The sequence below is a fragment of the Fukomys damarensis genome, unplaced genomic scaffold (assembly GCF_012274545.1).
Source record: "Fukomys damarensis isolate Sample0158 unplaced genomic scaffold, DMR_v1.0_HiC HiC_scaffold_19, whole genome shotgun sequence".
NCBI lineage: Eukaryota > Metazoa > Chordata > Mammalia > Rodentia > Bathyergidae > Fukomys > Fukomys damarensis.
In genome coordinates this window covers 6,363,173-6,374,928 of record NW_022900931.1, presented here as the reverse complement: position 1 = coordinate 6,374,928, position 11,756 = coordinate 6,363,173, and the positions used below count along the sequence as shown (strand labels likewise).

General features: G+C 46.7%; 1 protein-coding gene across 7 annotated transcripts in view; it reads left to right on the top strand.

Annotated features, from left to right (window-relative positions):
• Window positions 1–11,756, top strand: part of Mei1 (meiotic double-stranded break formation protein 1) — a 62,124-nt gene that overhangs the window by 42,869 nt on the left and 7,499 nt on the right. For 6 of the 7 annotated variants that reach the window (XM_010634447.2, XM_033766199.1, XM_010634446.2 and 3 more), the window contains 6 exons: window positions 4,250–4,415; window positions 5,514–5,618; window positions 7,806–7,916; window positions 8,188–8,372; window positions 10,390–10,471; window positions 10,657–10,832. In XM_010634447.2, the coding sequence (XP_010632749.1) occupies window positions 4,250–4,415; window positions 5,514–5,618; window positions 7,806–7,916; window positions 8,188–8,372; window positions 10,390–10,471; window positions 10,657–10,832 (825 nt within the window). Of the gene's footprint in view, window positions 1–4,249; window positions 4,416–5,513; window positions 5,619–7,805; window positions 7,917–8,187; window positions 8,373–10,389; window positions 10,472–10,656; window positions 10,833–11,192; window positions 11,626–11,756 lie in introns of those variants that run through there. The other variant, XM_010634448.2, reaches the window with a different exon arrangement.

Genomic DNA, 11,756 nt, shown 5'->3' with positions numbered 1-11,756 from the left:
CCAACAAAAAAAAAAAAAAACAACAAAAACAAAAAAAAAAACAACAACAAAAACCACACATTGGAAAACAAATTAATGAGAGTGACATTATTATACAGATACTTTTGATATATGGTATCTATTGATAATATACATTAGTAACTATATGTGTATACAGGTAACTATAATATATATTTTATTGAAATATATTTTACATACACAAAATACATCCATTTTGAATGAACAATTCAATGATTTTTAGTAAGTTAAGCTATACACGTGACCATTATCATAATCCGTCTCAGCAACTCAGAACATTGTCATCACCATAATATAACTCCAACTCACCCCCTCATCTTCAGTGCTGTGGTCTTTCCATTTTTTCTCTATAGAAGCTGATTTCCTGATAGTATATTTCTCATCACTTTCAAATTCTTCCTTTACGGAGGAAAAAAGGGAAGGGAATGAGTTAAAAACAGCCTTAATTTGGAGAAGATGAGAGGAAAATGGAACACCAAGGAGAGTAACAGTGGACATAGCTAAGATATAGGTGTATTAGTCAGTTTCCCATTAATGGAACAAAATACCGAACACTCACAACTTAAAGAAGTGTCATTTGGCTCATGGTTCGGGGGATTCAGTCTATGAGAAGCTGACTGCAAGGCAGAAATGGCATGATGGAAAGGCTTGACAGAAGAAAGCTGCTCATCACATTGTAGCCAGGAAGCAGAGAGAGAAAAGGGAAGAGTTTGGAAAAGAATACACCCTTCCAGGTCACACACTCAGTGACCATCCACCAACCAGCCCTCACCTCTTAGTAGCACATTCAGCTGTGAGCTCATTGGTAGATTGATTCTCTGTTGAGTACAGCACCTCCATGATCCAGTCATCTTTCAAAAGCCTCACCTCTGAACACATGAAACTTCGAGGGACATTTTAGATCTGGACCATAATATCCTGCCTTTAATCACCAAAAGACTTATGTCCATCTCAGTACATAAAATGCAATTTATCTCAACAGTTGCAAAAGTCATCGTAACATCCTTAGCAGTGCCAGAAAGTCTAAATCCAAAGTCTCCTCTGAGAATGAAGGCAAACTTAGCTGTGAGCCCCCTGTAAAAATAAAAAAGAAAATTAAATGCTTCCAACATCAGTGGTACAGGGTAAACATTTCTATTCCAAAAGGGAGGGGTCAGAGAAAAGGGAAAAATGGGACAAAAGGAAGGAATGGGACCAAAGCAAGACCAAAACCTTGCCTTTATGATGGTTACTCAAATCTCTGCCCTACCCTGATATTTATCCTCAGCTTGGACCCTTAAAGCCAATATCTTCTTAATGGTTTTGTTTAACATGGAGCTCAGTGTGCTGGGGATATACCTCTGTAGTAGAGCTTGTGCATAGCGTGCATAAGGTCCTGGATTTAATCCCTGGCACCAAGATTAATTAATTAGTTAAAAAGTAAAAATAAAATACAACTCATCTCTCAAATTCCCTTTCTCAGACTGGGTCTTGCTGATTCTTTCCAGCCCTGTCTGAAGGCTGCCGTAGGTCACCATCTTCAATGGAAATAAGCACTTAAAAGAAGCAGGCCACCTGAGCATGTAATCCCAGTACTTGCAACTAAGCAAGTGAGTTCCGGGCCAGCATGGGATACGCAGTGAGGTCAAGGAAGCCTGAACTACATAGTGAGACCCTGTCTCAAAACAAAACAAGACCAAAACCCCTAAATAAATAAGAAGCAAGCTAAAGAGAAAGTGAACTCTAGAGACCAAATCCCTAGAGTGTCCATACCCCTGGGAAGCTGCAATGGGTACTCCATCTTTATCCTGCAAGTGATGCAAGCTTTTTCCTTGAATTTGTGCCATCCTCCTCATCTTTCCTTCCTGGAGGAGGTGAGTTCAGGGAAGAGAAGAGCTGCTTCCCCTGGCTTAGAACTCAAAATAAGGGAGCTGCCTTCAGGATGGATGCTGTTTAGAAGTCTAGGAAGAAGCCGAGTGTGGTGGCACATGCCTGTAATCCAGCACTCGGGAGGCTGAGGCAGGAGGATCGCTGTGAGTTTGAGTTCAGCCTGGACTACATAGTGAGTTCCAGGTCAGTCGCAACTACATAGTGAGATCCTGTCTCAAAAAACAAAACAAAAGCAAAAAAAAGAAGTTTAGGAAGATGGACACTTCTCTGAGCTTCAGTTTCCTCACATGAAATGGAGATAACATGAAGATGGAAAGGTAACATGTAGGTCTTCTCATGGTATGCTGTACAGTATGCAGAAGGCTGAACCAGATAACGAATGTTCATCTCAGAGAGGCTAATGGAATTGTCGAAGGTTGTGAAGCTAATAAGGGTCATGGTCATAACTAGAACTCAAAGCTAATGAGTTTTCACTAAGTCAGATACAAGAAATATCAGTGGTAAAAAAGAACAGCAAGGAACAACTTTGTTGTTTGTTCAAATATATAATTCTTACCATTTCTCCACAGCTTCTAGCCACAGGAGGGAAAAGAGTCTAAAAATATGTGCTGGCACCAATTTCTGTTTTTTATATGGGTAATTAGCAGCTGGAAACAAAGCTGTTAATTGCCACTCTTATCAGTGAGTGGTCTTTCATGTAGGTTGTTTAGATGTGAAAAACGGTGATGTCACAAAGCTCTGTTCTTTGCTTGGCCACGCCACCCTGGTATGCCTGGTCCCAAGAGAGTTCCGGATAGCTGTGGGCAGCAGAAATTGCAAATGGGCCAGGTTTCCACTGAGCCCCTTCCCACTGCTCCACTCAGTGGGGTGCACACCTCCCCCCAGGACTCACTGTGGCCAGCAAGTGGCTGCTAAGATTCATGAACACAGATTTCTGAATGACCAGCTCTGTGAAAGTGTGAGATGGATGGGCCTGTGAAGAAGGACCAGGAAATTGGTATGGCCTTAGGCCCCACGACCTTGAACAAGTCACCCCTTCTTTAGTCTTCAGCCTTATACTCCTAGAGTTGGGTGAAATGATTCAGATTTTCTCTAGCCCTTCATTTTTGTGATCCCTCAGAGAGATCTTTCTTTTCAGAGATGTTTTCTGAGTCACTACAAGATAACAAAGATGAAGCAGATCTCATGCTGTCCCTTCATTAACTCACAGTGTAGTGGGATTTATAACTTTACTACTCTCTTGAGAAATATACTAATTAATCTGCCCCAGTTTCCTCATTTGAAAAATTAGGGTAAAGCTAACTGGAGAAGTCATTGTGAAGATACTAATCATATGTAAATAAATATATAGCTACTGATGAACAGAACAGTACCTGACATCATTAAGCCCCAAGCGAGTGTTTGCTATTGGTAGTGTTATTTCTCCAGCAACTGTAGAGGTTTGTGAAGACTCAAGCCTAGATATCCCTGTGTCCCCATCCTTCCCTGTCCACTCAGTGGTCAACACATCAGGATTTGTCTGGCCAGGTACCCTAAAGCCATGTCTCTGTGTCTGGAGCTGTCCTCTTTGGAGAGAGAGAGTCTCTGTGTGACCTTGGATTCACAGCACCCAGTCATAACTGGCCAAGCACATTAGCCTGTCCAAAGGAACTGGCTTATTTGAGCTGGTAGATGCTAGGAGCTATTAGCAGGACAGCCACTGGTACATTTTCTTACTGGCTTTGCCTTTAACCTACATTCATTAAAGTTACTCTGAAAGCAAGACAAAAAGTAATGTCCTTTTTATCATCTGAACCCAAGACCTTTACAGCTTGGGGCAGAAATAGGCAGATGCCATGGCCGAGAATAGGCCTGATCTGATCCTCCTTTCCCTTCCTGTGCCCTGAATCTGTCCCAGCCCAGCTTTTCCCTGGTTTGTTTCATCCCCATCCTCTCTGCTTCTCTCTTCCCTTAAAGCACACTCTGGTTCCCTATCCTGAAACAACCTCTTCCTGACCCTACTACTTCATTTGCAAGAGGGAGGCATACAGAAAAAACAGAAAGAGTCATGCTTGGGATCAGGAGACCTACATTCACTTCCTCTTCATGCTGCTTACTGTGACCTTGGAAAAATCATGTCATGTCTCTGAACCTCCATTTGCTCTTGGGTAGAATGGACTCACTAGGATGGACCTGTTCTCCAGGATGATGTCAGGAGTCAGTTTTTCCAGAAGAGCCTTTGATATAAGATAGGTGCTGAGTGAGAACTTAGCCAGCTTCTGTGACACCATCATTGTGGACACTTTCCCTGCCTCTGTATTCGCTGTCTGCAGCACCTGGCTATAATACCCTCTGAGCTCTGACTTTCTTCTCTCCTGCTCAGGACCTTGTCTATTCTAGCCCAGTAGATGTAGCCCACAAGGTGCTGATCATCCTGAGGACCTTCTTGAGGAGGAACGAGGATATCCAAGTGGGTGGTCTCATCCGAGGCCACTTCCTGCTCATCCTGCAGCACCTGCTGGTAGAGTATGGGCCCTCTCCACCAGGAGGTTAGTCTACAGGTGCCTTGGGCATGTTTTGACTTGAAGGCCAGTCCAGAGTAGGCAGCTCTGTCCTCATGAGATGTGCTCTCAAGAGGGAATCAGGATTTTTGCTGAAAAAGAAAAGCTAGTCCAGTGTGGCACCGCATGCTTGGTTGTGTTTGTGTGTTTAACGTGAATGGGAGTGTGATGTATGTGTGCTTCTCCCCACCCTGCATGGCATGTGTTCAGAGCTCTTTGTCACAAGAATGGCAGCCTCCAGTGGGAAGAAGAAAGTGGAAAATCTGGAGGAGGCTGAGGACCCAGCAGGGATCTGGGAGGAGGTTGGATCTATGATGTATTAGCTGTTCCCAAGAGGGTAGTTTCCAAATCTAGAATGGGACCCCTGGAGTCAAGGAAACTTACTGTTTGGAACAGTAGGAAGAGAATGAAAACTGAGATCGGTTTGTCTTTTCCTGTTTTTAGATAGGCTGAAATTTTTAAACTAAATTTCTGAGCCATGAAGAGAAAGTGGGAGGATATCTATGGTTCATTTGGTCCAGTCCAATTTGGAGATAGATTAAAGGACATCTGAAGGCACTGTCCTCTCCTTTGCAAGGAGGAGCAAGATATAGCTCATTAGAATCTTATCTAAGAACCATAAGATTTAGTGGAAACATAGAGGAAAGGCCATGGGCATTGAATTCAGATTGGATTCAATTCTTGGCCCATTATCTTGGTCTATTCCAGTTGTTACATCAGAATACTACAGAGTGGATGGCTTATAAACAACAGAAATTTAGTTCTCAGAGTTCTTTGTTAATCTAAAATCAAGGTGCCAGCAGATGCTGTGTGTGTTGAAGGTTTCACTGCCTGGTTCATCGATGTCTTTGCTGTGTCTTTACATGGCAGAAGAGGCGAGGGAAGGAGCTCTTGGGAGTCTACTTTATAAGGGCACTAATGCCATCTAGAAGGGCACTTGTCTCTGTTAAGATTTCAACGTGAACTTCGGGGGTCACAAACATTCCAACTATAGCACCCTGTCTTTTATTGATGGCGGGGAGGGGTTGTCTGACCTTTGGGTAATCTGAGCTCAGGCTCCCTGACAGCCCCCTCTGATCTTCACAGCTTCAGGGAACCTGCCGCTGCTCCTGAGTCTCCTGTCCTTGGTGCAACTGAGGAACAAGTCAGGGCAAGAACTGGACAGCATGGCCATGAAGCTCCTTCACCAAGGTGCCTTGGCAAGTTGGGATGGTTCCTGACAGCCTAGGGCTGCATGTGCCCTAGGCCTTTTCACTAGTGCTGCTGTTTATTTCTTCTTCTGTTCTTTTATCCTTTTGCAAGAAACTAGTAGTCTGCCTGGGAGCTTCTTACTGAGATACCTCTTATGGCTCTTCTGCCTGTTCTCAGGGAGAGTTTGGGACGTCCTCCCCTTGCCAAAAAATAATCAGTATGTGACAGGCACAAGCTCTAGGGTCACGAAGGGCCTGAGTCTCAGCTTAGTCACCAGCTGTGTGAGGTTGGGCAGTCACCTTGCCTGTACCAAACCTAGGCCCCTCTTAGGTAAGGTAGTATTCCTGTTACAGGGTTGAAATAGGTTTACCTGATCTGGTAGGTATAGAACGCCACACAGTGCTTGACACACGGCAGGCCTTCACTGTGTTGATTCCTGTTTGCTGGCACCTGGTCAGCTCCTCACCTCATCTCACAGCTAATGAGCCAGCTCACAGTTGTCTAGACTTTTCCTACCCGTACCCCAGACCTCAGTGGGGTATTTCCTTAATCATGAAGGTAATCACTACGTCATATGCAGCTCCCACAGGAAGAATTTTGAGGGAAGGTTGAATGAGTAGGAAAAATGACATTCCTTCAGTACCTGCAGACTCAGATCCCCTGGCACAGGTGAGGTGGGATGCTTTCCTTGCCCAGAGCCAAGTCTTTCTCAAAAGATCAGAAAAGGCCTCTGGCGATAGCTACAGCTCTTGCTTCTGCCTACTGCTGGTGATCACTGCCTGTCTGTCCGATCTAGGCCGACATCAAGTTGATCCGTATGTGACAAAATCATCTTTCAAAGGGGCCTCTGACAAGGAGGAGTGACAGACTGAAATCTACATGTGAAATGCAGTAGACATGTATTCTCTGAGTACTTCTGTGTGGGAGGAGAGGACTGCAGCTCACGGTGGCCCACAGCTCAGGAGTGAAGGTGCTAGGGTGAGGGACCTGCTTCTCAGGTTGACCGCAGCCAGTGGGAAGCCAGAGTGTGATGTGGGTGCCAACGAGTGAACATAGAAGTAGGTTTCGCAGTGGGATGGGAGTAGAGAGATGGGAAGTGGTAGGTAATTCCCAGGAGGGAGCTGTTCTCAGACGACTGCTCTTCAGTGTCGTAACTGCTTTGCTGAGAGCTGGGGAACGCAGAAGAGGCATCTCAGCTTTCCCTCGAGAGGTGACGAGAGTCTTCATGGGGGAGTGAACTTGGAGCTGAATCTCAGTTGCCGACTAGGAGTTGAGTTAGCCAGAGGGAGGTGATATGTGAGAGAGGATATGGACAGTGAAGAGAACTGCACATGAGTATCACACGGTTCCCTCGGGATGGCAGTGACTGCTCCACTGCTGGGGGAACTGGGAGGTGAGGCTAGATGTCCTAGGGAGCAAGGACTCCTTCTAAGGTGACAGGCTGGCTCTGGTGAGCTCTGCAGATACTTGTATCCTAGAGTCTGATGGCATACACATGTTTAGAGGATGCCCTCAGTCAACTCATTCCATACAATGTGTGCTGGCTAGTGTACAACCAAGGGTAGCTTACCCAGTGTTTGTCCAGTTGGAGGATGTTATGGCTTGTGTTTAGATGTCCCCCCGAAACTTCATGCAGTTATAGGTGGGGCTTTTTCAGAGGTGGCTGAATCTGCAGTGTGTGATTGATTCATGGTGAAAGACTTGGGGTGCTAGGATTAAGGGTGTGAGTGCTACTCACCCTGAGGGTGGGTATGAAGGATAGAAAGAGGCTTGCTGCTAGATACTTGTAGTTTGTCATTTGCTTTGCTACTGTCTGCCTGCTGTGAAATGTTTCTTCTCTGCAATGCCTGTCTGCCCTGCCCCTCTGCCTTGGAGCCAGCTGATTATGGACTGAAACCTCTACAAACTGTGAGCTAAATAAACCTTTCCTCCTTTAACTATGGGTGTCAGGTATTCTGTTCCAGCAACAAGAGAAAAGTAACTAAGACAGAGGTGTGAACATGTCCTCAGGTTTCACTGTGTTACTTTCCATTGGCTATAATGGCAGGGATGCTCAGTTTGTGCTTCCTCTCCAAGACAGAAACCTGAAATTGGCCAGTTGTGGACCATCATTTGTGAAAAGTGTGACTGCATTAAGACTGTGGAGTGCTGTGCAATATGCCACCTGGCGATTCTCGTGTCTTGCAGTGAGCAAGCTCTGTGGGAAGTGCAGCCCCACAGATGTGGACATCCTGCAGCCTTCCTTCAACTTCCTGTACTGGAGCCTGCACCAGACCACACCCAGCAGTCAGAAGAGAGGTGTGTGGCTGAGGCCAGTGAAGAAGGAGAGTGCCTGGGCAGCGTCTGTGGTCCCCTCAACCATCCATTTTCTCATCTTAACAAATAACTTGGGGAGTGTGGGTGGCTGGTGGTCATGGGTTCTCAAGGATTCTGGGAGCCTTCGGGCCACAGGTTAATCCTTTTGTTTATTTTTATACATGGAAGCTCCACCTGGTGCTGAGAACCACGGAGGCACTAAACTAGAGCACCTGTGTAACTATGTGGTTTCTGCCCTGTCCCTGCCCTGCAGTGGCTGCAGTGCTCCTGAGCAGCACAACCCTGATAGAGCTTCTGGAGAAGACGCTGGTGCTCACCTGGGCAGATACAGGCTCTCCTCCCTGGACAGAGGGAGGCTCTCCCAGGAGTGCACTGCTCTGCTCTGCCTGGCTACTTGCTGCCTCCTTGTCTTCTCAGCAGCACGATGGCAACTTGCAGGTTAGTCTCTAGCTCCATGGCTTTGAGACATGGGATGAAACTTGAAGTGATGAAAAGCCTGAGTTCTGGCCCCAGCTCTGTGGCCTGTTAGCTGTGTGACCTTGGCAAGGTATTTAACTATCTCAAAATTTCAGTTTCCTGCCTAGAGAGTGGGAAGAACATTCCATGGTGTTGTTAGGTTGGTTTAAATTAATCTGTTTAACACACATGGATCACCTGTATACCAGCTTATTTTTGACACAGTGGAATAAAAAATGAATACAGCATGTGTCCTACCCTTTATGCTACTTTAAGCAAAGCCTTAAAGTAACCAAGCTGTACTCAGCTAAGATTCTAGGTAGCAAGCACAACATGAGCAAAGGCATGAAGCTGGCCAAATTCAGGACAGGAGCCAGATGTGGTGGTACACATCTGTAATCCCAGCCCTTGGAGGCAGAGGCATGAGGATCTGGGCAAGTTCAAGTCCAGCCTGAACTACATAGTGAGACCTTTTCTCAAAAAAAAAAAAAAAAAAAAAAAATCAAGAGCACAGGGTACATATTGTTTGGAGAGTGGTGAGGTGATCTGTGTGGTTGGAGTGTGGGGTGAAGGAATAGGTCAGACTGGACAGGAAAACAGGAGCAGCACATGACCTTGAAGTGCTGGGTGGCAAGCTGTGAAGAGCCAGACATTGTTAGCTGTCATTTTGGTCATGCCAGGAACAGAAGAGCAGGGGGTGTGTCACAAAGCACCTCCTCACCTTCCAGCCCCACCCCCTGCAGGACCTGCTCGTGACACTGTGCCGTGTGAGCACCTCTGTGGGCTGTTTCCCAGCCAGGCATCTCCTCAAGGCCCATGGCTCCTTATAGACAGAAACATCTCCCATCCTCCATGGTGTCCTCACACTGTGCCCAGAAGGCTCCCAAAGGAGTTTGGGGAAAGTAAAGGCCCTGGGGGTTCACAGGATGGAAAAGGACATTTTCTCCAAACTCATGGGCAATGTTTTTGTTCTCCTGTGGGTCTGGCCCTCAGCGTCCTACCCCTTGCCATCTCCACTGTCTTTCCCTGCCTTCTGGACAAGTATTTACTCTTCTCCAGTGGGCTGTGCTATTTCACATCTCCATACTTTTTTTTTTTTACTGTTTTATTCATTTTTAATTTTCAATAGGTTTTGTAATATTTTGGGAGGTGTACTGGAGATCAAACTTGGGACCTTGCCCTTGCCACACATGTGTGATGCTGCTGAGCTACATCCCTAACCCTTCAATAGGTTTATTTTTTAGGACAGTTTTAGATTTATAGAAAAATTGAAGAGGTAATTTAGAGTTTCCATATAGTCCTCCATACTCTTTCCTCTATTATTAACATTTTACATCAGCGTGATATTGCTATGCCTTTTTACGGGTTGGCTCTTCTGCATAGGACCTGCAGCCAACAGGGATTTTTAAGGAACTTCTTTGTGCCACACTGTGACAGAGACCAGAATCTACAGAGTTTAAAGAGAGCAGAGGAGACACAGCTTTGACCCTGCCACCCCTCCTGTAGCAGCTCAGCTGGGACATCGCTTGACATTAGATTCATGTTTATTGACGCTGTTCCTCACATTAGCTGTGGCAGGAGTGGAAGCGTGTGGCATTGTCTTAATTTCACAGTGAAGAAAGCGAGGCAGGCTAAGAGAGGTGCAGTGACGTGCCCAGGGCCACACAGCTGGTGAGTGGCAGAGCCAGTATTTTGTTTTGGCGTCCCTGACTGCAGGTGTTGGGTTAGGTGGATGGCGGTTAGAGCCAAAGACTGAACCACAGATGAGACGGGCAAACTTCCTGGTGGAGGCAGTTGAGGTTGGGGGAAGTTTGGGTAGAAGAGTCAGTTCTTCAGGTGTACTTCTGAAGCCAGGACTGGTGAGGCTCCGAGGACTCTGGCCTACTGCTTGGTGCAGTGTGTAAGTTGGGGACAAGGGGTAGAAGAGATATGGGGGCAGGCTGTTTTCTGCCCAAGGTCCCAGAATATGGAATTTAGCCCTGTATCCCTGCCACGCCAGGTTCACCAGACTCTGTCCGTGGAACTGGACCAAGTAGTGAAGATCCTCAGCTTTCCGAAGAAAAAAGCTGCACTGCTGTCAGGTGTGGGCCCTGGAGTTTGCAGCAAGTGAAGAAAAGCTTTTCCCCTGGGTTCTGAGATAGAACCACCCACCCAGACCAGCCTTTGGTCACCCCATAATTATCAGCATTGTCTCCTCTCATGTGGCACATGGGTGGGAGGTGGGGAAGGAGGCAGGAGCTTGGTGTGAGGAGCCTCCTGCTTGCAGCTGCCATCTTACGCTTCCTGCGGACAGCCCTGCAACAAAGCTTCTCCTCTGCTCTAGTGGCCCTGGTGCCCTCAGGGGCCGGGCCACTGTCAGCCTCCAAAGACACTGTCCTAGCTCCGTTGGGAACATCACAAGTGCTGTACCTGATCGTCGGGCTACAGAACCTCTTGGTGCAGGTAAGACCCTTGCCAAGTGGGCCCTGGGCAGTGGGAACTGGTTCTCCTAGTTCAGCAATGGGAAGGGGTGGCTGCTTGTGAAGAGCCTGTTATTCCCATCAGGCCCAAGGGCTAATTGGTTGCCTTTTAAAGCCACACTGATAGAAACAGAGCTCAAATTGGCTGCTAAGAAGTCCAGGTGTCACTACAGGCTACAAGCGCAAGTGGGTCTCAGAGGCTCAGACAGGGCCCTTAGAACTCTACGATGTCTCTTGGCTCTGCATTCCTCCCTATCATCTTTGTCCTCATGGGATGGTAGGATGACCAGAAGGCTCCAGGCATATATATCCTCCCAGCAGAAACAAGCTTTCTCTTTCCCAGAAGTTCCTGGAAATGAGTCTTCGCCTGGCACGGGTAATACACCAATCACCATGGCTGGGTCATGGGATGCTCTCTGACCAGCTTGGCCTGGGTCTGTGCCCTTTCCTGGAGGCTGGGGTTATGGTCAGCTCTTCACACCTATGTGGACTTAACCTCAGAAGGGACTGCTTCCTTAAAGGAAAACTGTTGCCAGAAGAAGGAATGGATTGTTGGGAAGCAAAACAGATGATCACCTCAGGCAGATTAGTGGATTATTATTATTATTATTTTTTTGGTACCAGGGATCCAACTCATGACCTTGCACTTGCAATGCAGGCACAGTGCCACTAAGCTAAATCTCCTGCTGATTAGTGTTTTATAGCTCAGAGGATTCTTGGAGATCATTGTTTGTCCACCCATCCCATACTGAGCCTCTTACCCCATTATTACTCCTGGGGCCAGTAAATAGTGTTGGAGGCCCCAGGAGTGGGCCTCTTGCTAGGCTGGTGGTTGCTGAATCTTGTCCTATGGCCCACCCATGCACACAAGGCTCTGGCCGTTCAGGGATCACACATTTCGCGTGTC